The sequence below is a fragment of the Melozone crissalis genome, unplaced genomic scaffold, assembly GCF_028551555.1.
Source record: "Melozone crissalis strain CALT ecotype California unplaced genomic scaffold, PUWL_Pcris_2 ptg000009l_1, whole genome shotgun sequence".
Classification (NCBI taxonomy): Eukaryota; Metazoa; Chordata; class Aves; order Passeriformes; family Passerellidae; genus Melozone; species Melozone crissalis.
In genome coordinates, this window is record NW_026535787.1 from 16628257 (window position 1) to 16655978 (window position 27722).

At 51.2% G+C, this 27722-nt stretch overlaps 1 protein-coding gene and 1 long non-coding RNA gene across 2 annotated transcripts in view; one reads left to right on the top strand and one right to left on the bottom strand.

Moving 5' to 3' along the window:
• Positions 1 to 20186, top strand: part of NUMA1 (nuclear mitotic apparatus protein 1) — a 111441-nt gene extending 91255 nt beyond the window's left edge. The window contains exons 20-21 of the mRNA XM_054270191.1: positions 10708 to 10975; positions 20074 to 20186. Of these exons, the coding sequence (XP_054126166.1) occupies positions 10708 to 10975; positions 20074 to 20132 (327 nt within the window). The 3' untranslated portion in view covers positions 20133 to 20186. The remainder of the gene's footprint in view (positions 1 to 10707; positions 10976 to 20073) is intronic.
• Positions 20187 to 25315: 5129 nt separating this feature from the next.
• On the bottom strand, positions 25316 to 27501 carry LOC128933413 (uncharacterized). The gene is made up of 3 exons (XR_008482780.1): positions 27158 to 27501; positions 26186 to 26394; positions 25316 to 26093 (listed from the first exon to the last, which is right to left on the bottom strand). It is a non-coding gene; the product is annotated as an uncharacterized LOC128933413 (long non-coding RNA).
• Positions 27502 to 27722: the final 221 nt, after the last annotated feature.

Consider the following 27722-nt stretch of genomic DNA (forward strand, 5'->3'; position numbering starts at 1 on the left):
AGACCAAACAGTAAAACCTCAAAAATTTGAGTTAAAACCAAAGATGGCAACTTTAAATGATGCTCAAAAACATTTGGGTGATTTGCAGTGGCTAAAGCCAATAGTGGGAATACCCAACGAATTACTGGATGAGTTGCGTCCCCTACTAAAAGGAACTGACCCAACCTGCCTGGTGCGAATGACTGACAAACAACAGCGGATGGTTCAGCAAATTGTGGACTGTGTTACACATGGGCAGGTTTACCGAAGGGATCCAGAATTACCCATAGACTTGACCATTTGGAATGGTCCAAAATATCTTCTTGGAGCGCTAAGGCAATTCAAAAAGAAAACGGGGGAGACATGGATACTAGAATGGCTTTCCCCTCCATTACAACAAACTAAAACTCTTTTTCAAAAAATTGAAATGTTAGCAGATTTAATAAAGAAAGGCAGAGAGAGGATGTTACAGGTGGCAGGGGCGGAACCAGCTATCATCAGGATGCCAATGAAAAAGGACGCTTTGGATTGGTACCTGAATAATTCAGAAGAACTGCAGGAAGCTCTTCTAGGTGCATATTGTCCTATTGAAACGGACAGGCTTCGACCAGCTCTGGTTCAGTGGATAGGGGACGGGGACTGGATAACTCGCCCGAAGCGAGAAAACTCCCCTATAACAGATGCTATTACTGCATTCACAGATGCTGGTAGGAAGTCAAGAACTGCTGCAATAACTTGGCAAGAAAAGGGATTATGGAGACATCAGATTTTGCAATCAGAGGCAGTGGCCAGCTTACAAACCATGGAACTGTTAGCAGTGGTATGGGCAATGTCACAGCTTAAGGGACCATTGAACATTGTTACAGACTCTTTGTATGTTGCAGGAGTTGTAGCGAGAATTGAAGATGCCTCCATAAAGGAGGTACAGAATCAGAGACTGCACGAACTGTTAATGCAGCTGAAGAAGGCTACAAGAGCAAGGGAACACGCTTATGCTGTAATTCATGTCAGGAGCCACAAATGGAATGTTAGTTTAGGAGAAGGGAATGATAGGGCGGATAAATTGGTTACTATAACCCAGAACACACCCCTGTCAAATCACCAATTGGCACGAGAAACCCACTCAATGTTTCACCAAAATGCAAAAGGCTTAAGTAGAGAATTTAAGGTAACACTCGCAGAAGCAAAAGCCATCGTGAGGGCCTGTCCAACTTGTAGTCACCATAATGGGGGCAGCGGTTTAGGCTTAGGAGTAAACCCGCGAGGCCTGCAATCAAATGAGTTATGGCAAATGGATGTCACACGTCCCTAGTTTTGGCAGGCTGAAATACGTACATGTGTCTATTGATACCTATAGCAAATATATTTGGGCAACAGCTCAGACAGGAGAAAAAGCAATACATGTGGAAAGGCATTTGTAGAGTTTCTTTGCAGTAATGGGTACATCAAAAAGAATTAAAACAGATAATGGTTCTGCCTATATCAGTCAGAGGATAGGGAAATTTTTAAGGAATTGGGGAATTGAACATGTTACAGGCATTCCAAACTCCCCGACAGGGCAAGCCATCATTGAAAGGGCAAATGGTACTTTGAAAAGGTATTTAGCCAAACACGAGGGAGTAACTGACCCCCAGGCAAGGTTGTTAAAAAGTTTGTTTGTGATCAATCACTTGTGTGTATTTGGGGATGCAGGGCAACCCCCGGCAGAACTGCATTATAAGCCAAAAGAGGTTACTGAGCAGAAAAAGGAAATGTGGGTAAGATACAGGGACCCCAAGACAGGGTTGTGGAAGGATCCTGCTAAGGTCCTTTTCTGGGGAATGGGATATCTCTGTGTTTCCACCCCTACAGGAGCGCTGTGGGTACCTGCCAAGAGGACTAAACCTGTTCTTAATGCAGCGATTGGTGGACAACCTTGCGGAAGGGGACAAGGAACGCCTGGAGGAGAAACTGCCCCTGATCCTGCGACCACTACTGCTACAGCTGAAGGGACACTTGAAAGCGGTCGACAGGGCCGTGAAACGCTGCCACCAGACGGCCAAGGAACTGATTAACACCATTGAATCATTATCGTCTTTCCACATAAGGGGACGGGCAAGGGAGAACTGCCTTGAGTGCCGCAGCCTGGGTTGTGCCACTTGGGTAGCACTATATTGGTGGGGGTTGTGGTAGGACCTTTTGGGTAGAACAGTCGTTGCTTTGGCGCTTGTGGTGCAACACCTGTGATCATGAACACACATGGGGCGATGACTGGCAAAGGGAACTAAGGAGACAGACAGGGCGAGATACAGCTTCGGCTTTAGATCTTTACGAGTCTCCTGAACAGAAAATTTTGGCTTACTATCAGTGGGAGGTGCAGTATATTCTAAGAAGGGTTAATGCTCAAAGTAGGTCGTACATAGCCTCGGTAAGGTGTAGAAAATTGGTGCCCTTAACACAGCATTCTGTTGTAGGACCCGTTAAAGGAGATCCTGATAAAGCATTAGACCAATGCATTAAGGAACTACAGGAGTGGAGACTACAAGGGCCAGGAGGGGTAAAGTTAAAGGTTGATAAGAAAAAGAAAGCGAGAAAGAAAACAGAAAAATGAGGCTTATTTTTGTTATACTGCTTAGTGCTGTGATGGCTGGAGCAGTAGGAGTGACGCGCTTTAATCAACCAAGAGATAATATATGGATAACACTTGCTAATCAAACTGACCAATCATCGCTTTGTCTTAGCCTTGGAGGGATTACTAACCCATTTTGAACATGCTTGGTGGGACTCCCAGTGTGGTCTCCTCGGGAATTTTGCAGTCTGATTGATAACCAAACTCTATGCATGCACAATATGACAAACATTAGGTTACCCGCGCAACAAGGGTACACTGCAAGTCAAAGTGACGGTTACTGCCAATGCTTAATAATCTTATCACTTAATACTAGCTTGTACTCTCCTCCAGAGGAGTTGGATCTCTTCGGAAGTGCGAACGCATGTATGACTAACACCTCAAATGGTGGTTGGTTCAGTTTCGATCTCTTAGATCCCCAGAATTTAAATCAGCATAGAGGAACATGGGCTACCCTAGATTCATCCCGGGATTCGGGTACAGTGTCTCAGCAGCTTTACAGCCAATGTAACGGCACTGACATCACGGCACCGATGAAATTACCCACAGGGATATTTTTAATTTGTGGAGACAGAGCTTGGAATGGTATACCAGCCAGGCCACAGGGCGGACCTTGTTATTTGGGAAACATTGTTTCACCCCAATGTGTCTTTATTAATGCAATTGAGTCAAAATTCAAGCAGGGAGAGACGCAGCCTGCATGACTTAGACTGCAGCCAGATAGGAAACCCACAGTTTTGGAGTGAGTTAAAACAAGTGATAGTTTCAACTATCTTGCCAGGAGGAGCTGCAAATAAAGCTATGAACTTAGCAAAGCAATTGGGATGCTGGGCCAAGGATGAGTTAAACAAGACGTCACAAATTTTAGATATGCTAACCGCAGATGTGCAAAGTGTTAATCATGCTGTGTTGCAAAATAGAGCCGCTATAGATTTTTTGCTTTTAGCACAAGGGCATGGGTGTGAAGAATTTGAGGGAATGTGCTGCATGAATTTGTCCGATCATTCTGTATCTATTCATGCTAAGATAAAAGAATTGCTGCAGGGACTTCACAATCTCAAAGAAGAGGAAGGACTGGGAATTGATGAATGGCTTAAAAGTTTGGGACTTAGACCGTGGCTGAGGAACCTTGTGACATATGCTATAGGGATACTGGGTGTGATTTTGATGCTTTTGCTTATTTTGCCTTGTATTTTTAATTGTATTCAAAACATGGTCAGCCGAATGATAGAAAAAACCTGGCAGACTAACTTTCTTGCACAAAAAGAAAACGGGAGAAGTGTGGAGAGCTTTGTGCAGACGTGGCTTGAGGGGAAAGGCCATGATCATATACGGCTGGTTAAGCAGTAAAAATGCAGCTGTAAGCAGTAAATTCTCAGCCTTCTGATTACAAGTCAAGGACACTGTGCCCTTGAGCGAGTAAATGTAAGACAACAACAACAGAATGGAAAAACAAGAACTAGTCTCAACAGAAAACCACAAGCATCCTAAGAATGTAAATGTAGCCACAAAGGAAGAGCTGACATTTAATCTGCAGCCAATGATGAGCTTAGGTTTTGCAATATGTATGAGCTTGATTAACGCTATTATAAAAGCATGTAAGCCGGATCAGTAAATTGGAGACTTGTTGATCATCATTGGATGTGCTTGTCTCCCTTCGCTCCGTCAAGAAAACACCGAGAGAAGGTGTGGGACCCCCGACATGATAGAAGATAGGACAGCTGAGAGCTGTGGCAGCCTGACAGCTGGGACAGATATGTAGAAGAAAGAAGCAGGAGCTTTGAATCAAGGAGCTGTGACAGCAGAGAGCTGTGAGTAGCATGGCCTTTGAGGAAAGGAGCCTGAGAACATCTAGGGATATGTATGTATTCAATGTATTCAAGACAGCCGAGAGCTGTGGCAGCCTGACAGCTGGGACAGATGTGTGTATTGTAACTATTGTAATTGAAAAATGTGTTAAAAGAAAAGGGGGAAATATAGGGGCCTGAGTAAATATATGTATTGCAGTAAAAGATCTCTGTATTGTATAAGTGACCCTGCCCCGATTCTAGTTATTGTAAATGGGCTGCAGCTGTGATGTCCTTGATTGGGCAGCAGCTGTAGCCTGTGGAGATAGCCGGGATAAAAGGAGGTAGGGCATTCAGGGAGAGCCTTGGAGTGGAGACCTGGCTTAGAAACAATAACAACACTGCTGTGAAGAGCTGCTGTGAGAAAACCACCCAGAAGGTATGAGCCTCTAGAAATAACAACATCTGGTGACCCTGGCGTTATAGAAGATCTGCAGCCATAAGAAAACACTGAGAGAAGCTATGGGACCCCCCGATGTGATAGACGATAAGACAGCCGAGAGCTGTGGCAGCCTGAGAGCTGGGACTCTAGAAATATAATATGGCCTTTGAATCAAGGAGCTGTAACAGCAGAGAGCTGTGAGAAGTATGGCCTTTGAGGAAAGGAGCCTGAGAACATCTAAGGAAATGTATGTATTCAAGACAGCTGAGAGCTGTGGCAGCCTGAGAGCTGGGACAGATATGTAGAAGAAGCAGGAGCTTTGAATCAAGGAGCTGTGAGAAGCATGGCCTTTGAGGAAAGGAGCCTGAGAACATCTAGGGAAATGTATGTATTCAAGACAGCCGAGAGCTGTGGCAGCCTGACAGCTGGGACAGATATGTGTATTTTAACTGTGTAATTGAAAATGTGTTAAAAGAAAAGGGGGAAATATAGGAGCCTGAGTAAATATATGTATTGCAGTAAAAGATCTCTGTATTGTATAAGTGACCCTGCCCCAATTCTAGTTATTGTAAATGGGCTGCAGCTGTGATGTCCTTAATTGGGCAGCAGCTGTAGCCCCTGGAGGTAGCTGGGATAAAAGGGGGTAGGGCATTCAGGGAGAGCCGGAGAGGAGTCCTGACTGAGAAGACAACAACACTGCTGTGAAGAGCAGCTGTGAGAAAACCACCTATAGAAGGTATGGACCCTAGAAATATGATATACAAAAATATGAATAACAACAATCCATGACTGTGAGACGTGTGCTGCGATCAAGCAGGCCAAGCGAGGGAAGCCCCTCTGGTATGGTGGGCGGTGGTCCAAGTACAAGTATGGGGAGGCCTGGCAGATTGACTACATCACACTGCCCCAGACATGCCAGGGCAAGCGCTACGTGCTACGACCATGGTGGAAGCCACCACTGGATGGTTGGAAACCTACCCTGTGTCTCATGCTACAGCCCGGAACACCATCCTGGGCCTTGAAAAACAAGTTCTGTGGAGACATGGTACCCCTGAGAGGATTGAGTCAGACAACGGGACTCATTTCAAGAACAGCCTTATCAACACCTGGGCTAGGGAACTTGGCATTGTGTGGGTGTACCATATTCCCTACCATGCACCAGCTGCAGGAAAAGTAGAGAGGTACAATGGACTGCTAAAAGCCCAGTTGAAAGCTTTGGGTGGGGGATCTTTCAAAAATTGGGAGCAGCATTTAGCAAAGGCCACCTGGTTAGTTAACACCTGAGGTTCCACCAACTGAGCAGGTCCTGCCCAGTCTGAGTCCCTGAATATAATAGATGGAGATAAAGTCCCAGTGGTACATGTCAGAGGTTTGTTAAGGAAGACTGTGTGGATCAATTCTGCCTCGAGTACAGACAAACCCATTCGTGGGGTTGTCTTTGCTCAGGGACCAGGTTGCACATGGTGGATCATGCAAAGAGATGGAACAACAGGATGTGTACCTCAGGGAGATCTGATTGTGTGGTGAGAATGGTATGCAATATCACTGTTCGTTGGATGTTACTGCCATTGTCTGTACATTAAACCATAGACATGAGACAGAAGAAAATGTGTAAGTGTTGAAGGTCTGGGCAAGTGGAAGATGGAGAAGGAAATGTGCAAGCGTCGGAAGTCTGAGCAAGTGATAAATGGAGTGTGGTGGTTTGACATTGACAGGAAACAGGTTTTCTGGGAGGTTGTAGTCAAACCAATGGGTGCTCAGATTTTGGTATTGGCACTTGGATTGACCACTGATATTTGGATACGCTTCTGAGAACACACAGGGGTTAGAAGCAGAGCTGCTCCTCTGGGAGGCTCTTTTTGGATTTCTGGTGGGAGAGAGTTTGATCTCTCCCCCAGCCCAGCTCCTGGCTGGGTGGGGGGAGGGGAAAGCCATGCAGCCTGGGAGAGGTGGGCCTGACCCTGAGGGGCCGGAGGGTGGAAACATCAAAGAACTACTGAGAGGTATTCCCCCTTCTGGGAGACAGAGACAGAGACAGAGCCATGCCTGGGAGTTACCCTGAAACTTGATAAACATGTATGGCAGCAGGCAGCATGGCTGAGAAGGAGGAAAAGAGGGGGAAGGAGGCAGCGATGTGTCCAGCCACTTGTGGGAGCTTTTAACCCCTTTGTGGATAATGAAAACTTTACAGAACGTTAACCCTTCCTAGAAGAGAGGTAAGAGTAGAGGATGAAGAAGGAAATGGGCAAGTGATGGAGGTCTGGGCCGGAGAGAAAGAGATGTTGGAGGAATGGAGAAGACGGAGTGGCATTTTTTGCTGGACTCTTTTTTGTATAGCCATGGACAGAGCCATGTTTCCTTGTGATACAGAGACTGCGTCCAGGGTGGGTAATGCCCCAGAGCCAGGAGTGTTCAGTGTGGGTACCCCTCGGCCCCAGGGGGTGCAAAAATATGGGTGGGACAGATGTCCCAAAGTTGAGACTGTGCCTTTTTTGGAGTGGGACAAGGCATCCTTAAAAGAGGAAACCCTGGAAGCAGCCCTGGTCCATGTGCAGTGGTGAGAGCACTGGGGCATGGAAGGAAGATGTCACGATGGCAAATGATCTCCGGGCGGTGCCACGTGTGACAGGAAGCCCATGGTACAAAGAAGGACTCCTTCTCCTCTTGATGAACTAAGGATTGAGTATTCTAAAAGGTGATGACGGACCAAGAGTTGGTGATTTGAGAGATGTATTGTATTGGAATTTGGTGAGGGGGAGGAGGAAAATGCTTTTGTAAGGTTTTCATTTTCCTTGTGTGTTTTTTTTTTCTTTCCTTGTAGTTTAAGTATTTTCTTGTAGTTTAGTTAATAAAGTTTTCTTTATTTCTAAGTAGGAGCCTGCTTTGCTTATTCCTGGTCACATCTCACAGCCGACACCAGGGAGAGGGCATTCTCATGGGGGCACTGGCATTGTGCCAGTGTCAAACCATGACATGGAGCTACAAGTGAGTAAAGTGAAAGGGGGGAATCCTGCAGCTCTGTAGTATAGGGCTTGGATTCAGTGGTCCAGTGTGGGGATGTGATGAGGGAATGATGGGTATTGCTTGTAAATTTTGGGGGAACAGATGGAAATTTTGTATGAATAAATGCATGATGTGTGGGAGTTGATGTGATGTTGATAATATGGCGATAAGAGGTGGAATGTCCTAGGGTGATGTTATGATGCTTGTATCCCCATTCATATGTTCTGTGCCTTTAAGCCTGGCTCTGAAGAGTGAAAGTTTTGTTTGGGTTTTTCTTATCAGGGACAAAGAGACGGGCAGTACATAGGGCTGCTCTTGCTTTTTTGCTTTTGCTTTTTGCTTTGCTCTTTCTCTCACTCTGGCTCTTCTGCTTGCTTTTGCTTCTGTTCATTAGCTAGTTTAGCTAAACAGTCCAAATTTCTTCCTGGACTATTTCTCCTCTCCTTTTTTTCGACCATCTCGAACCTGCTTCACTGGGACCTGGGAACACCGAGAGTTTATACCTTGTGGCCTGCAGCAGCTGCTCCAGCGTCGGAGGGACTGATAACAGAGCGACCACCCCCGAGAGAGACTTTCTGAATTTGTCATCTTTTTTTAGAGTGGTGCCATCTGGTATTGTTGATTTTGTGTGCTAGGGGGTGCTGTGCCTGTTAAATAAACAGGTTCTTTCCACTTCTCTCTGAGGAATTCTTCCTGAACTGGTTGAGGGGAGGGGCTGTGTGGGTTTGCTTTCTGGAGGGGCCCTCCTTTGGAATTTCTCTACCAAATTTGCCCTAAACCCGGACACTCCTGCAAGAGAGGGAGAGCTGGAAGGAACAAGTGTCCCAGTGTGTCCAGGAGATGGAGAGGAAGAACACTCTGATCAGCAGCCTGGAGCAGGAGGTCTCCATCCTCCATCACCAGGTGAAAGAGAAGGGAGAGCAAGGAGCTGAAACGCCTGATCCTGGCTGAGTCGGAGAAGAGCAAGAAGCTGGAGGAGAGGCTGCGGGTGCTGCAGACAGAGATGGCCACCGCAGCCTCCCGTGCAGCCAAGAGGTGCTCACTGATGAAGGTGGAGGTGCAGCGGTGCCAGGACGAGATGGAGAAGCAGCGGATGACCATTGAGGCACTGAAGAGGGACCGCCACAGCCAGAGTGAGCGGGAGGATGAGCTGAGGCAGGAGGCAAAGGTCTGCCAGGACAAGTGCCTGCAGAAGGAGCAGCTCCTGGCCGCTCTGCAGCAGGAGCTCGACAGTGCTCGGGCCAGACATGCCTCCCTAGAAAGCCAGCAGCGCCAGGACCTGGAGCAGAGAGCAAAAGCCGTGTCCACGCTGCAAGATGAGCTAGCGCAGGCCAAGCTGGAGGCGGCCAAGGTGCCATCGCTGCGGGAGCAGCTGGCAGAAAAGGAGCGGGCCCTGCAGGAGTATGAGAGCAGCAAGGGGGCAGCCTTGGAAGAGAGGAAGAAGCTCCTGGAAGAGATGAAGAGACTGACAAGTCAGGTAGGAATTCCACTCCCAGCAGGAGGGATGTGGATGGGGGTGCCCTCCTGGAAAAGGGATGTGTTCACCCTTCTGCACAGCCCTGAATCCATGTCCTGCTCAGCACAGGGACTAGGGGTGTGGGACACATTTCTAGGTGTGAAAGGGACTGTCACATTCAGGTGCTGGAGTGTTTCCAGAGAAGGGCAGCAATGCTGAGGAATGATCTGGAGCAGCAGTCTGATGAGCAGCAGCTAAGGGAATTGGGAGGGGGGCTAAGTCTGGAGAAAAGGAGGCTGGGGAGGACTGTCTCTGCCCTGAAAGGGTGAAACAGCTCCCTGAGAAGAGAATGCAGCCAGATGGGGGTCTCCCAGGTAACTTGTTCTGCCAGTTAACAAGTGGCATGACAATAGGAAATAGTTTCAAGTTGTGCCTGCAAGGCTTAGGTTGGCTGTTAGGAAAAAATTCCTTCCCTGAAAGGGTTGTCCAGTCCTGGCACAGTCTGCCCATTGCAGTGGTAGAGTCTCTATCCCTGGAGGGATTTAAGAGGCATGTGGATGTGGATTAGTGGTGGTCTTGGCAGTGCACTCAGTCTCAGAGGGCTTTTCCAACCTAAATGATTCCATGATTGTATGAAAAACAGCCTGTGTCTCAGCTGTGTACTCACCTCTGCTTTTTGTGCTTGTGGGTGGAGCAGTTGGAGATAATCCAGAAGGACCAAACTAAGCGGGTAACACACACCAAGAGCTGGCTGCTCAGTGACAGTGCACAGCCCTCCTTGTTTGTCACTTCCTGCTGGAGCCACCCTCTCCTCTGTACTGTACTGTGAAATGCCATGTCCTCAGCTGATCCCTCCCAGCACAGTGGAAAGTGCTGCAATATAGGGATTTTGCCCCTCTGATCCACTCTGCAGGTGAGACCCCACCTGCAGAGCTGCTTCCAGCTCTGGGACCCCAAGGTCAGAATGACATGGAGTTGCTGGAGCAAGGACAGAGGAGGTCACAGAAGCTCTCCAAGGGCTGAAGTCCCTCTGCTTTGGAGATAGGTTGAGAAAGTGGGGAGAAGAAGGCTCCGGGAAGACCTTATAGCCCCTGCCAGGGTCTAAAGAGGCTCCAAGAGACCTGGATAGGGACTTTGGACATAGGCCTGGAGTGACAGGACAAGGGGCAATGGCTTCCCATTGAAAGAGGGCAGGGTTTGATGGGATATTGGGAAGAAATTCTTCTCTGTGAGGGTGGCAAGGCCCTGGCACAGGTTGCCCAGAGAAGCTGTGACTGCCCTGTGCTTGGAAGTGTTCAAGGCCAGATTGGATGCAGCTTAGAGCTACCTGGTCTAGTGGAAGGTGTCCCAGCCAAGGGAAGGAGGAGGTGGAAGGAGATGAGCTTTAAGCTCTGTTCAACCTAAACCCTATCTATGGATTTTTCTCTCCCAGAAACAGGGAGAGCCTGAGGAACTGGTCTGCATCAAGAACATCCCATTGGCTCAGTCCACAAAAACATCTTCCCCTGCTAAGGGCCGTCTGCGCTCAGGTGCCTCCACCCGCTCCCTCACCAGCTTCCCCTCCCAGGAAACCCTTGCAAAGCTGGAAGCCTCCTCCCCAGAGAAGAGCCCTGGCCATTCAGTACTGCTGGGCCTCCCTGGGTACCGACCGGTCACGCGTAGCTCCCTGCGCTTGCAGCGGACCAGCAGCTCCAGCCTCGGTGTGTATGGGCGGGGAAGGCACTGGGACTGCTGGCTGTGGGGTTCTGCCCTGTCTTACCTGGAAGCCCCCTGACCCTTCCTTGCTTTGGATTTAGGCCAGAGCACCATGCAGCTGGGCATGTGCCAGGATGAGCCGGAGCAGCTGGATGACTGGAAGCGCATTGCAGAGCTGCAGCGGTGGAACCAGGCCTGCTCCCCCCACCTGAAAACCAGCTACCCCCTAGAGAGCATGGTAAGGGCCGGGAGGGGGAGGTCAGGCAGCCCTTTGTCCAGAACTGGGGTTTGGGAGGGGGTCTGGGAACGGACAGTGCCCCTCAGCAACATCCCCACATCCTCTCCCCAGCCCTCCACCTCCTTGGGAACCATCACAGATGAGGATGTGAAGATGGGGGACCCAGAAGAGACGCTGCAGCGTGGCAGAAGGCAGTCCTCCCAGCCCATGGCCGCCAGCAGGCAGTGCAGCAGCCAGGCCGGCAGCATCACCACCCGGCAGCGGAGGAAGCGCCTCTCGGAGGAGACCCACCAGGGCCCTGACACCCCCCCAGTGAGCTCAGCCCAGTCCCCCAGCACAGCACCCTACTGGGAACAAGGAGCTCATCACAGTTCCCACTGGGAACAAGATGGGTTCCAGGGTTTGAGGGAGCTGCTGTGGCCCCCATTCACCACATGTTCCCACTGATCCTGGATTCCAGTGCCCAGTATTCCCAGCATCCAGTGGTGTGTCTGGTACTCGTGATGCTCCCAGTGCTGGCAAGGAGGCCATTCCAGAGGCGAAGGGCTGAGCCTTCTGCCTTCCCTGGGCACAGCAACCCTCAATCACATCCCCTCCCTGTGTCCCCTCAGTTCCCTCATTGCTGCCAGCCCCACAGCAGGCTGACCCCTGGATGGCAGTACTAGCTGGTCCCCTGTTTTCCAGTCCAAGAAGCCAACCAGCTGCTTCCCACGGCCCCAGAGCTCCCAGGACCGCGGTGCACAGAGTGGCTCCCAGGCCAGTCAAGACAGCGAGCAGCGAGCCCCAGCCACACCAGTAAGTTTCAGAGGGAAAAAGAAGGATCAGGAGGGACCCCTGTATCCTGCCCCATGCTGAGGTAATGGTCCTGCCTCTCTTTTGCAGGCTCGGAGGCGCCAGTCGATGGCGTTCAGCATCCTCAACACCCCCAGGGAGTTGGGGAGGTGCCTGCTGCGCCGGGCCATCGCCCAGAGGAGCACTCCCACATCCTCCAGTGGCACCCAGAAGCATATGCAGGCATGAAAAATCCTGAGTGGTGTGGACAATGGGAAAATATAGGCCAAACCCTGAAGGGATTTTCTGATCCTGTAGACTGGGATTTTCCACAGGAACAAATTCAGAACCCAACTGAAGTGGGGAAACACCTAAAAGAGAAGTGCCATGACGATTGTAAGGAGAAAGGTTCCGGATGACTGGAAGCTGGCCAATGTGACACCTATTTACAAAAAAGGTGCAAAGGAGGATCCTGGTAATTATAGACCAGTTAGCCTGACCTCAGTACCTGGCAGAATAATGGAACAGTTTATACTATGCGCCATCACGCAAAATTTACAGAATGGCCAGGGTATCAGACCCAGCCAGCATGGATTTAGGAGGGGTAGATCATGTTTGACCAACCTGGTCACCTTTTATGACCAGGTAACCCGCCTAGTGGATGCAGGGAAAGCTGTAGATGTTGTTTATTTGGATTTCAGCAAGGCCTTTGACACTGTCTCCCACTGCATACTCCTAGACAAACTCGCAGGCCGTGGCTTGGACAGGAATACTCTTTGCTGGATTCAGAACTGGCTGGATGGCCGGGCCCAGAGAGTGATGGTGAATGGTGCTGCAACCAGCTGGCGACCAGTCACCAGTGGTGACCCTCAGGGGTCTGTGCTGGGGCCAGTTCTGTTTAATATTTTTATTGATGACATGGATGAGGGTTTAGAGTCCTTTATCAGCAAATTTGCGGACGACACTAAGCTGGGAATGTGTGTTGATACGTTAGAGGGACGTAGGGCTTTGCAGAGGGACTTGGAACAGTTGGATGGATGGGCAGAATCTAATGGGATGAATTTCAATAAGTCCAAGTGCCGAGTCCTGCACTTTGGCCACAATAACCTCCTGTAATGATACAAGCTAGGGACGGTGTGGCTGGACAGTGTTCAGGTGGAAAGGGACCGGGGGGTGCTGGTTGACAGTCAGCTGAACATGAGCCAGCAGTGTGCCCAGGTGGCCAAGAAGGCCAATGGCATCCTGGCCAGTATCAGGAACAGTGTGGCCAGCAGGAGCAGGGAGGTCATTCTTCCCCTGTACTCAGCACTGGTGAGGCCTCACCTGGAGTATTGTGTCCAGTTCTGGGCCCCTCACTTTAGGAGGGACATTGAGATGCTTGAGCGTGTCCAAAGGAGAGCAACGAGGCTGGTAAGGGGCTTGGAGCACAAGCCATATGAAGAATGACTGAGGGAGCTGGGGTTGTTCAGCCTGGAGAAAAGGAGACTCAGGGGTGACCTTATCACTCCAACTTCCTGAAGGGTGGCTGTGATGAGCTGGGGGTCGGTCTCTTTCTCCGGGCAACAACAGATAGAACAAGAGGACACAGTCTCAAGCTGCGCCAAGGGAGATGCAAGCTAGAATTAAGGAGGAAGTATTTTACAGAAAGAGTGGTCAAATACTGGAATCATCTACCCAGGGAGGTGGTGGAGTCACCATCCCTCGAAGAGTTTAAAAAAAAGACTGGATGTGGCACTTGGTACCATGATCCAGTTGAGGTGTTAGAACATGGGTTGGACTCGATGATCTTACAGGTCTCTTCCAGCCTAGAATTTTTGTGATTCTATGATCCTGTAAAAAGGCTAATTGCAATAAGCTGGGCCTTGGCCTATGCTTATTGCCCTTTGTTAGATAGTGTAGGGCAGCAGACAGAGGCAGGGGGGCAGAGAGATAAATCAGCTATCCCAGACACTCAAGCTGTAGCCAACAGCCCAGGCTCGAAGCCAGCAGCCAAACCAGATAGTGAGCCTAAGCCAGCATCTAAACCCATGGCTGTTGCTACCAGTACTAGAAGTGGGAAATGCACGGAAAAAACTAATCGAACAGTGGATGATGATGATGATGGTGATGCAGGAGAAGGAACCTCAATGCACCCTGACCTAAAATCAGGAGTCAAAGCAGCTGGTGCAAGATCAGATGCAAATATTGAGTCCTTTTCCCTAAAGGACCTTCGTGGCTTACGGAAGGATTACACCCGACGACCTCATGAATCCATAATTAGTTGGTTAGTTTGGCTCTGGGATGCTGCAGGCGAGGCTACAATTCTGGACGGCACTGAAGCGAGGCATTTGGGATCCCTGTCACAGGATCCTGTCATCGACCAAGAAATGATGAGGGGGGCTAATTCACACAGCCTCTGGGCACGGGTCTTGGACAGTGTTGCACAAAGACACCTGTGTGCAGATATCTTTATATGAAACAAACTCAGTGGAAGACCACAGAGCAAGGGATCCAACGCCTGAGAGAAATGGCAGTGGCAGAGATTATCTTCTCAGATAATGTGACAACTAAGAACCTAGACTTAGTACCATGCACACCTGTGATGTGGCGAAAACTTGTGTGACTTGGGCCACATGAATATGCTTCTGCCTTAGCCTTAATGAAGAGGGATGACAGGGATGAGACTCTACTTGACATGGCAAGGAAGTTCCGAGCATATGCAGATGCTGTGCACAGCCCAACACATGCCAGAATTGCAGCAGTAGAAACACATCTGCAGAATTTAGCGGATAAGATAGAGGAGAATCATAAGAAGCTCAGAGAGGAGATTAAAGAAGACCTTCTCCAAATCTCGGCAGTACAGATCAGAGGTTCTGGTATCCAAGGCAGACGACTCCCAGATGGTGAGAGAAGGTACACCCCACAAAATGAGCTATGGTTCTACCTGCGTGATTGTGGAGAAAACATGAGGAGGTGGCATGGAAAACCTACTGCTGTTCTGGCACGACGGGTGTGTGAATTGAAGGAAGCCACCAGAAGGAAAGCAGCTCCAGTTGCCCCTAGCTGAGCTGCCAGGTATGATGATGATGACATGTCCGATCCCCTTGAAGGAATATCCAAGACATATGCCCAGGGAAAGAAGGATAACCAGGCTTAGAGCGGCCCTGCCTCTAGCCAGGTAGAGGCCAAGGAAAATCGTGTTTTCTGGTCTTTGTGGATTCGTTGGCCTGGCACATCAGAACCACAAGAATACAAAGCTTTGCTTGACACTGGTGCGCAATGTACATTAATCCCATCAAGACATGTGGGGACAGAGTCTGTTTCTATTGCTGGTGTGACAGGGGGATCCCAGGATTTTACTTTGGTGGAAGCTGATGTGAGCCTGACTGGGAATGAGTGGAAGAAGCATCCTATCGTGACTGGCCCAGAGGCCCCATTTATTTTGGGCATAGACTACCTTCGAAGTGGTTACTTCAAAGACCTAAAAGGACTCAAGTGGGCATTTGGGATAGCAGCTGTAGTGGCAGAGGACATCCAGCAATTGAACACCTTGCCTGGGTTGTCTGAGAATCCATCTGCAGTAGGATGCCTGACAGGAGAAGAGCAACAGGTGCCAATTGCCACTTCCATAGTGCATCGACGACAGTATAGAACCACTCGAGGGGCTGTGATCCCCATCTATAAGATGATCTGAGAGCTGGAGAGCCAAGGGGTGGTCAGCAAGACCCACTTACCCTTCAACAGCCCCTTTTGGCCTGTGTGAAAATCTGAAGGAGAATAGAGATTGACTGTGGACCACCGTGCACTGAATGAAGTGACTTCACCACTGAGTGCTGCTGTGCCAGACATATTAGAGCTCCAGTACGAGCTTGAGTCCAAGGCAGCGAGGTGGTACGCCACTATAGACATTGCCAATGCATTTTTCTCCATTCCTCTGGCAGCAGAATGCAGGCCTCAGTTTGCTTTCACTTGGAGGGGAGTGCAGTACACCTGGAACCGACTGCCCCAGGGGTGGAAGACAGCCCCACCATCTGCCATGGACTGATCCAGGCTGCACTGGAAAAGGGTGAGGCTCCAGAACATCTGCAATATATTGATGACATCATTGTGTGGGGGAAGACAGCAGCAGAGGTGTTCGAGAAAGGGGAGAAAATCATCCAGATACTCCTAAAAGCTGGCTTCGCCATCAAGAAGAGCAAAGTCAAGGGACCTGCTCAAGAGATCCAGTTTCTGGGAGTGAAGTGACAAGACGGACAGCATCAGATTCCCACCAATGTCATCAACAAGATCACAGCAATGTCTCCACCATCCAGCAAGAAAGAAACACAAGCTTTCCTAGGCGCCATAGGTTTTTGGAGAATGCATAGTCCCAAATACAGTCAGATCGTGAGCCCTCTCTACCTGGTCACCCGTAAGAAGAACACTTTCCACTGGGGCCCTGAGCAGCAACAAGTCTTTGCACAGATCAAGCAGGAGATTGCTCATGCAGTAGCTCTTGGTCTGGTCAGGACAGGACCAGAGGTGAAGAACGTGCTCTACTCTGCAGCCGGGAACCATGGCTTGTCCTGGAGCCTTTGGCAGAAGGTGCCTGGGGAGACTCAAGGCCAACCACTAGGATTTTGGAGTCGTAGCTACAGAGGGTCTGAAGCCAACTATACTCCAACAGAGAAGGAAATCTTGGCTGCCTATGAAGGAGTCCAAGCTGTCTCAGAGGTAATAGGCACTGAAGCACAACTCCTCCTGGCACCCTGACTACCAGTATTGGGGTGGATGTTCAAAGCAAAAGTTCCCTCTACCCACCATGCCACCAATGCCACATGGAGCAAATGGATTGCTGTTATGACACAGCATGCCCATATTGGAAAACTGAATCTCCCTGGGATTCTGGAAACAATTACAAACTGGCCGGAAGGTGAAAACTTTGGTCTCGCTGATGAAAGGGAACAAGAAGTGACACGGGCTGAAGAAGCTCCACCATACCATGCCAGCAGAAGATAACACGATACGCTCTCTTTACTGATGGTTCTTGCCGCATTGTGGGAATGAGCCAGAAGTGGAAAGCAGCCGTATGGAGCCCCACACGACAGGTCACAGAGGCCACTGAAGGAGAAGGTGGATCAAGCCAACTTGCTGAAATCAAAGCTGTTCAACTGGCCCTGGACATTGCTGAGAGAGAGAAGTGGCCAAAGCTCTACCTTTATACTGATTCATGGATGGTAGCCAATGCTCTGTGGGGATGGCTGGAGAGGTGGAGAGAGGCTAACTGGCTGTTGCAGTGTGTTATAATAGCCTGTTTTAAACTTCCGGGTCCCTTCCCAGGTGTGCCTATACCTCTCTCCCTTTCCCCTCGCCCCCTTGCTGAGTGAGTCCTGTCAATCAGGCTTAACATTCCAGGAAGGTTGTCGTGTGGTTGGTCAAGTTCAAAAGATGCCCCTATGCCCAGAGGTCATTGGCCTATCTCGGTGTCATCCTCCCCTGAGACCCTGCCCCTCCCACCTGGTTGGTAGCTCACCTGCCCCTTTCCTCCCCCTCCCCCAGGAGCTTAAAAGGTGAATCAAGCCATGCGGCCTGCATTCTGTTGGAGCTGTTACCATGATTCAGACTTCTGTGACCATGGAATAAAGCTCTGGATATGACCCCCCGGCAGAATCCGTCTCCTTCTTCCTCACCATTAGCCTAAAGCCTTCCCTCCTGAGGTAAACGGAGTTCCTAACAAGCCTAGACTTGTTCAGCTGCCCAGCTGCAACCACCAGCAAGCTAAAGGTGTCTCTGGGGTGATACACCACAGTTGCCGCCTTTGGCCTAGCAGCAAGGGTCAGACTGGCCCAGGCACAATCTACCTGGTAATATTGGGATTCATATTCCAATAACTGACAGCATAGAGGAAAACCAATTTGGGCTGCTGATGAGTGGAAAGACATTGCTACCAGGGTAGGGAAGCTGCCTGTGAAGGTCCACCATGTGGATGCTCATGTTCCCAAGAGCAGAGCTAATGAGGAGCACCAAAACAATGAGCAAGTAGGCCAGGCTGCAAAGATAGAGGTGTCAAAGATGGACTTGAGTTGTAACACAAGGGAGAGTTATTCCTAGCTCGATGGGCCCATGATGCCTCAGGCCATCAGGGCGGGGATGCCACCTATAAGTGGGCACGAGACTGAGGGGTGGATTTAACCACGGACAGTATTTCTCAGCTTATCCATGACTGTGAGACATGTGCTGCCATCAAGCAGGCCAAGCAAATGAAGCCCCTCTGGTATGGTGGGTGGTGGTCCAAGTACAAGTATGGGGAGGCCTGGCAGATTGACTACATCACACTGCCCCAGACATGCCAGGGCGAGCGCTACGTGCTACGACCATGGTGGAAGCCACCACTGGATGGTTGGAAACCTACCCTGTGTCTCATGCTACAGCCCGGAACACCATCCTGGGCCTTGAAAAACAAGTTCTGTGGAGACATGGTATCCCTGAGAGGATTGAGTCAGACAATGGGACTCATTTCAAGAACCTTATCAAGCCTTATCAAGAACCTTCAAGCCTTATCAACACCTGGGCCAGGGAACATGGCATTGTGTGGGTGTATCATATTCCCTACCATGCACCAGCTGCAGGAAAAGTAGAGAGGTACAAAGGGCTGTTAAAAACCACATTGAAAGCTTTGGGTGGGGGATCTTTCAAAAATTGGGAGCAGCATTTAGCAAAAGCCACCTGGTTATTTAACACCCGAGGCTCTACTAACCTAGTGGGCCCTGCCCAATCTGAGCCTTTGCAGAGAATAGATGGAGACAAAGTCCCAGTGATACATGTCAGAGGTTTATTAGGGAAGACAGTTTGGATTAATCCTGCCTCGAATACAGACAAACCCATTCGTGGGGTTGTTTTTGCTCAGGCACCAGGTTGCACATGGTGCAAAAAAGATGGAACAACAGGATGTGTACCTCAGGGAGATCTAATTGTTGGATAAAACCTGTGTAAATATCACTGTTTGCTGAATGTTATTACCATTGTCTGTGTATAGCTGTATAATGGATGTATCATATATGTACTTGTAGAGTTAGAATTTATATTAGTTTTAGTAGTAAGCAGACAATATGGGGATAAGGGGTGGAATGTCCTGGGTTGACTATATGATGCTTTTATCCCCAATTGTCTCATTCTGTTTATGTTGAATAATAAGTTTTGTACCTTTAAGAGTGTTCCAGAGAGTGAAGGGGGAGAGAAGAAGGGCGCAGTTTGTTTTCAGACACTGCACTCACTCCTCCACATTCCTTCTCCTGACTGTGTTGTCTGTGGACAGACAGCGGGACAGAGCTCTTCTTTTGCTTTTTAGTTAGTGTTAGCCAGCTGAGGCAAAGAAGTTCCCTGGACTGTTTTTTTTCCCTTTTCTTTGGACCGCTTGAAACTGCTCTGGACTGAACACCCAGGAGAGCACCGGCAGATGCAGCTGCGGCCCACCGGGCCAGGCCTGGCCTGCGACAATTCCAGCACCGGAGGGACGGATCAAAGACTGAGTGAGCTGCAACCCAAGGATGGGATTTTCTCAGTTTGTCATCTCGTTTAGAGTGGCAAGGGGTCTCATTGTTTGATATTGTTTTGGTTTTATTGTTTAATAAACAGCTTTTTTCCACCTTTCTCCAAGGGGGTATTTTTTCCTCCCAGACCAGTTGGGGGGAGGGGCCGATTGGATCTGCTTTTCCCACCGGAACTCCTTTGGGGGACTCTTCCCCAAATTTGCTCTAAACCTGGACACCCAGAACCAGGGAGAGTCTGAGGAACTGGTCTGCATCAAGAACATCCCATTGGCTCAGTCCACAAAAACATCTTCCCCTGCTAACGGCCGTCTGCGCTCAGGTGCCTCCACCCGCTCCCTCACCAGCTTCCCCTCCCAGGAAACCCTTGCAAAGCTGGAAGCCTCCTCCCCAGAGAAGAGCCCTGGCCATTCAGTACTGCTGGGCCTCCCTGGGTACCGACCGGTCACGCGTAGCTCCCTGCGTTTGCAGCGGACCAGCAGCTCCAGCCTCGGTGTGTATGGGCGGGGAAGGCACTGGGACTGCTGGCTGTGGGGTTCTGCCCTGTCTTACCTGGAAGCCCCGTGACCCTTCCTTGCTTTGGATTTAGGCCAGAGCACCATGAAGCTGGGCATGTGCCAGGATGAGCCAGAGCAGCTGGATGACTAGAACCGCATTGCAGAGCTGCAGCGGCAGAACCAGGCCCGCCCTCCCCACCTGAAAATCAGCTACCCCCTGTAATGGGTTAAAACTTTAAGTTTGTTCATCAAAGCATACGAAGTTGGACCACCTCAATTTGTTTGCTTAAGTAAATTTCCAGACTTAAAAGGATAAGGAAGGTGAAACCAAAGACAATGGGTTTCACAAACATTTGCTTATCTGTTTAGTAAACTGTTAATATGGGTGGGGGATTTGCTATGATTGATAGCACAGTATCAGCTTATCTGCTCAGTAAACCTAAGATTCCAGGAACTCAGCAGATTGAGCCTAAAATTCCAGGAATCAGACAAAGGAAAATACCAATCTTCATCTTCAGACCTCCGGGGGGGTGGACTATGACCACCTAGACACAAAAGAAGAATACGCAGAGTACTACACATCAAGCCGGAAGCAGGACTGTATAAGAACTCCATGAAATATCAGAAGAGTGCGGCAGTGGTAGAGAGGGGACTCTCCTGTCACCCAGCATGCCGGGGGCACTGACTTTGCCTATTATCGCTTGCTGTATCAATTAATAAATTTCATTTTATTTGGACTTATTAGTCGGTGATTAATTCCCCACCACAACTAACCTATAACACCCCCTAGAGAGCATGGTAAGGGCCGGGAGGGGGAGGTCAGGCAGCCCTTTGTCCAGAACTGGGGTTTGGGAGGGAGTCTGGGAACGGACAGTGCCCCTCAGCAACATCCCCACATCCTCTCCCCAGCCCTCCACCTCCTTGGGAACCATCACGGATGAGGATGTGAAGATGGGGGACCCAGAAGAGACGCTGCAGCGTGGCAGAAGGCAGTCCTCCCAGCCCGTGGCCGCCAGCAGCCAGTGCAGCAGCCAGGCCGGCAGCATCACCACCCGGCAGCGGAGGAAGCGCCTCTCGGAGGAGACCCACCAGGGCCCTGACACCCCCCCGGTGAGCTCAGCCCAGTCCCCCAGCACAGCACCCTACTGGGAACAAGGAGCTCATCACAGCTCCCACTGGGAACAAGATGGGTTCCAGGGTTTGAGGGAGCTGCTGTGGCCCCCATTCACCACATGTTCCCACTGATCCTGGATTCCAGTGCCCAGTATTCCCAGCATCCAGTGGTGTGTCTGGTACTCGTGATGCTCCCAGTGCTGGCAAGGAGGCCATTCCAGAGGCGAAGGGCTGAGCCTTCTGCCTTCCCTGGGCACAGCAACCCTCAATCACATCCCCTCCCTGTGTCCCCTCAGTTCCCTCATTGCTGCCAGCCCCACAGCAGGCTGACCCCTGGATGGCAGTACTGCCTGGTGTCTCCCTGCAGTTGCCGGCATGCTGCTCTGTGGAAGGGGCTAACAGCAGGCCTGTTAGCTAAAGGAGTGAGAAGAAGCCAAGAAGTACGACGAAGCTGATAAGGAGCTCTCTCCAAGGCTGTAACCAAGTAGACCAAGAGAAGAAAGACAAGAGAACCTTGCAGCTAGATGAAGTATTTTTAGAAAGTTAGTTGAAGTCACTATAACTTCTCACTAATAGTATTATGTTGACTTATTGTGGCCAATAGTTAGGGTAGAAGCAGCATAAACAACTGGAAAGTGTATAAATTCAGCCATGTTCAATAATAAAGAGTTGCCAACTGAGACTGCTTGTGGTCTCTGCTTTTTGTCGTGACCGCCTCGACAGCGACACTGCTCCATCCCTGCCACGCCAAAGGGCAATGCCAATGGCAAATGGGGCAGGGCACCCAAGCATCAGGGGACAAGCAAGGCCAGGCCACAGTAGGTTCTTCTCCACACTGGGAGGCGTGTGGGGAGCAGATTCAGCAGGAAGTGGCCTGTGGAAAGGGAAGGTGCTATGGTTGTCACAAGCTCACTAGTGTTGTGATGATGTGGGGTTTGGGCTGACACCCTCCCTGATGGTTCTCATGGCAGCCTGGGAATACACTGTGATGCCCCTCCAGTGCCAAGGCACCAGCAGGAGTGATGTGTCCCAGCTACAGAACTGCCACCACTATGCCCATTTACTGGCCACAGAGGACACCCCTGCCAAGCAGCCACCTGAGCAGATGGGGCAGACACCGTCTCCCCATCACTGCTGGCCTGTCCTCTGTCATTTCTCCTGACTTGTCTCTCTTGGGAACCACAGGCTTGGGCTGTTCCTTTCCCCCTGGGTGTCCTTGAGGTGGCAGCTGGAGCCCTGCACAGGGGTAACATGCTGGAGGCACCCTATGCCACATCCTGCCAGCCCAAAAGAGTGAAGGGCAGTGCCCAGAACTGTCTGGGAAAGGCTGAGAGCAGTAAACAGCCAGGTGAGGGCAGGAGAAGGCAGTGACCCATGGGATTACCTGCCAACAGGACTGTGAGCACAGTGCCTGTCCAACTGCCTGCAGGTACTCAAGGGAGCTGCAGGCACATCCAGTGCAGAGCCTGGGGAAAAGCAGGAATGACAGAGGCAGAGGGCAGTTTGGGTTGGAGGAGATTTTAAAGCTCATCTTCTCCTAAGCCCTCCCCATACCATAGCTAGGGACACCTTCCACTAGACCAGGTAGCTCCAAGCCCCATCCAACCCAGCCTTGGAACACTTCCAGGGATGGGACAGCCACAGATGCTCTGGACAACCTGTGCTGGTGTCTTACCACCCTCACAGGGAAGAATTTCTTTGTAATATCCCATATAACCCTGTCTTCTGTCAATTTGAAGCCACTACCCCTTGTCTTGTCCTCCCAGGCTACTGTCCCTCTCCAGTTCTTTTGGAGTCCCTTTAGGCAGTGGAAGGGGCTTCCAGTTCTCTGAACCTTCTCATCTCCAGGCTGAACAGCCCTGGATGTCCCAGCCTGTCTCCACAGTAGAGGGGCTCCAGCAGTGAAGAGCATCTTCAAAGCTTCCTCTGTGTCAGAACTCAGTACATCCCTCTGGGTGTCCAGAGTTACAGAGGACCCCGCCGGGGGGCTTGGAGACCTTGGCATGCTGCCCAGAACAGCCGGGGATTTGATTTTGACCCTGTGCTTCGTATGTCACTGGCATTGTGATGTCTCCCCAACCTTGTAATAAGTCTCTTTCTTTTCCTAGTTCTTTTCTAATATCTGTCCAATCCATTGTTCAACTTCGTCTTCTTCTGGAACCCGCATCTCCATGGGTATCTGCATGTACAGTGGAGTTGTAGAAGTCATTGGTGTCTCTGGAATCCTCGTTTTGTTGAGGTCTTTGGCCTTGCTCCTAAATCCGGAACAGGAATCTGAAATTCTCGTGCTTGTGTTCCCATGGCCGTGCTTAAATATTGTAGAAGGTATTTGGCTTCCTGCCTGAAGAACTGGCTGCTGTTGCTGCTGAAAACATCCCTGCTGGAACACCCTCTGAGGCAGCAATGCCTATTGTATCATCCTGTTGTTGTGCCTCATCAGAAATGTCTTGAGCTTCATGAGATTCAGAAGCTGATGAATACTCTACTTGCTGTGTTGTACTTGTCTTTGATTTAGATTTCCTTTTCTACGTAGTTGGAAAAAAGTGTTGCAATGCTGCAGTCCCGCCACCAGACGGCGCTGTGGCTCGGTCGGGCAGGTCTGGCATGTCCTGCAATGTGGTGACCCCACCACAAGGGGGCGCTGTCGCCCGCCTGGCTGACCGCGATGGCGGCGCGACCGCGATCGGCTCCGGTTAGGCTGACTGCAGCGTTCGCGATTTTGAGTGAGACCGAGACTGTGCGATTTTTGACTGAGCCAGCAGTTGAGATTGGACACGTGTGTGTCTCCCTGGGACTGGAGAGGTCGGGATCGAAGGGACTGGGACTGCAGGGACGGGAAACGGAGAGGGGGCGGAGCCCCGGGATGTGACCGAGCCCCGAGCACGCCCCTTCCCTGCCCGTGCCGTCACAGGGGAGCGGACCCGCCTCCAACTGCGCTCCGCCCGCGGCTTCTACGCACGCGCGATCTCGGGCACGCCTCCTGCCTCCCTAGACTGACGTCACTCTCTCCTTCCCGTTCCGCCTCCGATGTTTCTCCCCCGGTTTGATCCGTTCCTGAATCCCCTCCTCTTCCCCCTGCACTGTATCCGCACCCCCGCCGGCGCGCGCAATTCCCGCTCGGCTCCTGCCCGCGCTGCGATTCGGGCAGATCTCCGCGTCCCGAATCCGGGTACGGCGTCATCACCGCGCGCCTGCCTACGGGTGCCGGCTGGGACTGTGCAGCTGCCCCGCCGGGCTCGTCCCCGGACGCTGTCCCCGGGTGGCTGCGCCACATTTGCCTCGCGATTTCTGCCCCTCGCTCGCGTTTTTTGCACCGCGCCGGTCGAAGCTGCCGCCGGCACCGCCCCCGCGCAAACCGCGTCAGCTCCCGAGTCTCCCACCGGGTCCTTCCGCCCTCGCCACTGCCCCAGCCGCCGCCTGAGGCCGCCGCCCGCGGGACCGCGCCCGCCGCTAGAGAGCTTTGCTCCCTCTGGTCCCACTTCGGCCCTCCGTCCCGACTCTGCTGTTTTCCCTCTCCTGTGTCCCTTTGGCTCCTGCGAATCGGGAGGACGTGCCCCGATAATGGCACAGTCCCGATTCCTCGATTTCACTTGGGGAAATTTCAGCCCTGAGCTGTCCCGGGAATGAGAGGGTGTCTGAGTCTGAGCCCGAAAACCCTGAAGTATCTGGGGATTCTGGGCGTTTTGGAGGTCCCGTGGGCTTTCGGGGTGATGAGGGAATCGGAGGTGAAGAAGTTCCCTCCTGCTCCCCTTCTATGGGAGCTATTTCTGTTTCCCTGGGACAATTGGAACAAGAGCCGCCCCCCGCTTCTGCCTCTGCTCCCCTCCCTCTGCCCCGTGGGAGTTTCAGCAACCTGCTGTTTGGCAACCTGCCCACATCTTGCTGAGGTTGCTTCCAGCATCACCCGTGCAGGTGGTACAGATAATTACAGCATACCCATAGCAAAAGATCTCTGAGTTCTTTCTTTGAAATTTCCATCGGGTGTGCCTCTGCCATGCCTTGTAAGGCTGACAAAATCCTTAACTGTTCCTGGGAGCATGTCCCCCCATGTTCTTTAATTTTGATCTTCTTACCAAATCCAAGTCATCAGGTCAGTCTGAAGGTCCAGCTGGAAACGCCAGCAGTTCACAGGAGAGAGGATCCAGGGCACCTTCTGGCTCCGCTCCGGACTGTTCTGCTATGAGTCCCTTCGTCAGCAGCTCTCTGGATGGCCTTGAGAGTGGCTGCTGCTTCCCAGGCTGTTCTGGCTGCTTCCCAAGAGGTTTATCAGTGCCCCCTTGGAACGTGCCCAGCCAGGGATGCCAAATCTTGGGTTGCTGTTGGTAATTGCTGCCCCAAGATGCGTAGGATGTCTCTGCACAACTGAAGAATGAGTCTGGACTCTTCACTTTTTGGTCTTGAGGTTGTTTATTAATTCTTATCTATAAAATTTTCTTTCTGCCCAGTGGAGATCCGCTCTGCAGGGCAGCCATGAGCACTCTGACCGCCCCCAAGGCGGTGCTGTCCTTTTATACTACAAACTACGTATTTCCTATTTACACTTAATTCCCAATACCTATCACCTATGTTGGACAGTGCACTTCTTCTCTAAACCAATCCCAAAGTACCAACATCACAGCAGAAAATGGAGAACAAGAAGAAGAAGAAGGAAGGCTAGACACGCCCTGATTCCTCCATCTTGTCCCCATAACCCCTATACCAAAAATCCTAAAATCTACATTTTCACCCTAGGATCATTTTGTTATTACACTGTTCAAACCTGTGTGACCTTCATGTCCTCATACAAAGTTGGCAACTTGCTCCAAGGGTCAAAATCAAATCCCCAGGTGTTCTGGGCAGCAAGCCAAGGTCTCCGAGCCCCCCAGTGGGGTCCTCGGCAACTCTGGACACCCGGAGGGATGTACTGAGTTCTGACACCTCTGGACTCATACCCGTTGCTCCACACTCTTCTGATGTTGGAGGTCCCAGAGCTGGAGCAGCTCTGCAGGTGCGCTCTCACCTGAGCAGAGCAGAGGGGCAGAATTCCCCCTTGCCCTGCTGCCCACAGTGGCTGGGGGCCAGCCCAGGACACAGCTGTGCAGATTCACTCACCTGGCACTGCAGGACCTCCCACATCCTTGGCCAGCAGCTCCAGGTGATGCCCCACGGTGCTCGTGCCAGCTCTGGGCCTCAGGGCCTGGTTCTGGTTCTGTGCTCTCAACAGCTCCATCCAGGCAGAGTGGCTGAGGTGGGCTGGGCTCCAGGCAGCCCCATCCAGCTTCCACAGGCGGCTCCTCACTTGGTTCTCCTCCCTGGATCTCCTGGGGATAGGGAGGGGCAGCCTTGCAGGAGGGTGTCACTATCGGATACCAAAGAACACAAGCAAACGCCGAACACACTGAGTTCCTGCCAAAGTTTAAGTTCCTGCCAAAGAGCCAAAGTTAATTGGTGGGCACCCCCTTTTATAGGGGCTTCAGAACTCCTGCACTTGAACACCTGATTGGCTGGGGTCTCAACCCCACCCAGCTCACTGGCCAGCTGGTGCCTGCATTCAGGATTGAATGGGACTGGCTGGGCTCCCCTGCTGGAGTTCAAACCCTACTTATCACTGTCTTACCCAGGGACTTGTTTACCTCTACTCTTTAATGTACCAGGCTGGTCAAGTTGGGGTCTGTTATGGCCAGTTTTAACTGTGCAGCTCCAGACCAGCTGCAGCTGTCACAGCACATGGTCCCATGTCTGCCCCACCGTCAGCTCTGAGCTCTGCTGTGGGGAAGGGCACTGGCCACTGGCCCAACAGCACTCCTGCCTCTGCTTGTTGCTCTGCTGCTGTGCCACCCAGAACATCTGGGGGATTATGGGCACAAGAAAGGGCAGGGAAGCAGAGCTGGCACAGCTTTCCTGAGCCCATAAACAACCCTAACTCCTGGTCTATCTGTCCTCTTCCCTACCTGTCCTTCTACCTTCCTATCAGCCTCATCCTACTGCCAGCCCCATTCCATCACTATCCCCCCAAATCAGCTCCATCCCACGACCAGGCCCACAGCTCTTCCCCATGCCTTTTTCCTTTGGGTCAGTCCTTACCTTCCTAAAACATCTGAACTCTGCAGCGATTCTGGTCCAGCTTTGAGTCAGCTGGTGTCATCAGTGGGCACCAAGGTGTGACAGGGCTGGTCACAGGGCCACGAGGAGCATCCCACCTCAACCTGCAGAAAGGCACAGCTGTAGTTCCCTGGGGAGCAGCGAGAAGGACAGGGGCAAGGGGCTCAGAGCTGCTGACCCCACTGTGGGGCATGGCCCTGGCTCCTGCACGGGAGTGGGGAACAGGGAGGTGTCAACATCAACACAGCCAATGGGACTGGCTCTCTCCAGTCACAGCCCCACACTCAGCTGCCTGCTGTGACCCTTGGGGCAGCCAAGCCAGGGCTGTACGCTCAGCAGGTTCTCTGCCTTGGGGTACTTGGGGTCCTGCACACACACCAGGGACACAGCATCAGGTACCAACCAACCCCTCCCTAAACACCCTCCCCTCCAGCTCTAGCTTGTTCTGGACATGGGGAGAAGCATGAAATTCTCTGGTAACCTACAGGAAGGAACAACATTCCATTTTGAGAGAGCAAGAATGATGTGAATCCTTGCCCTTCTGCTT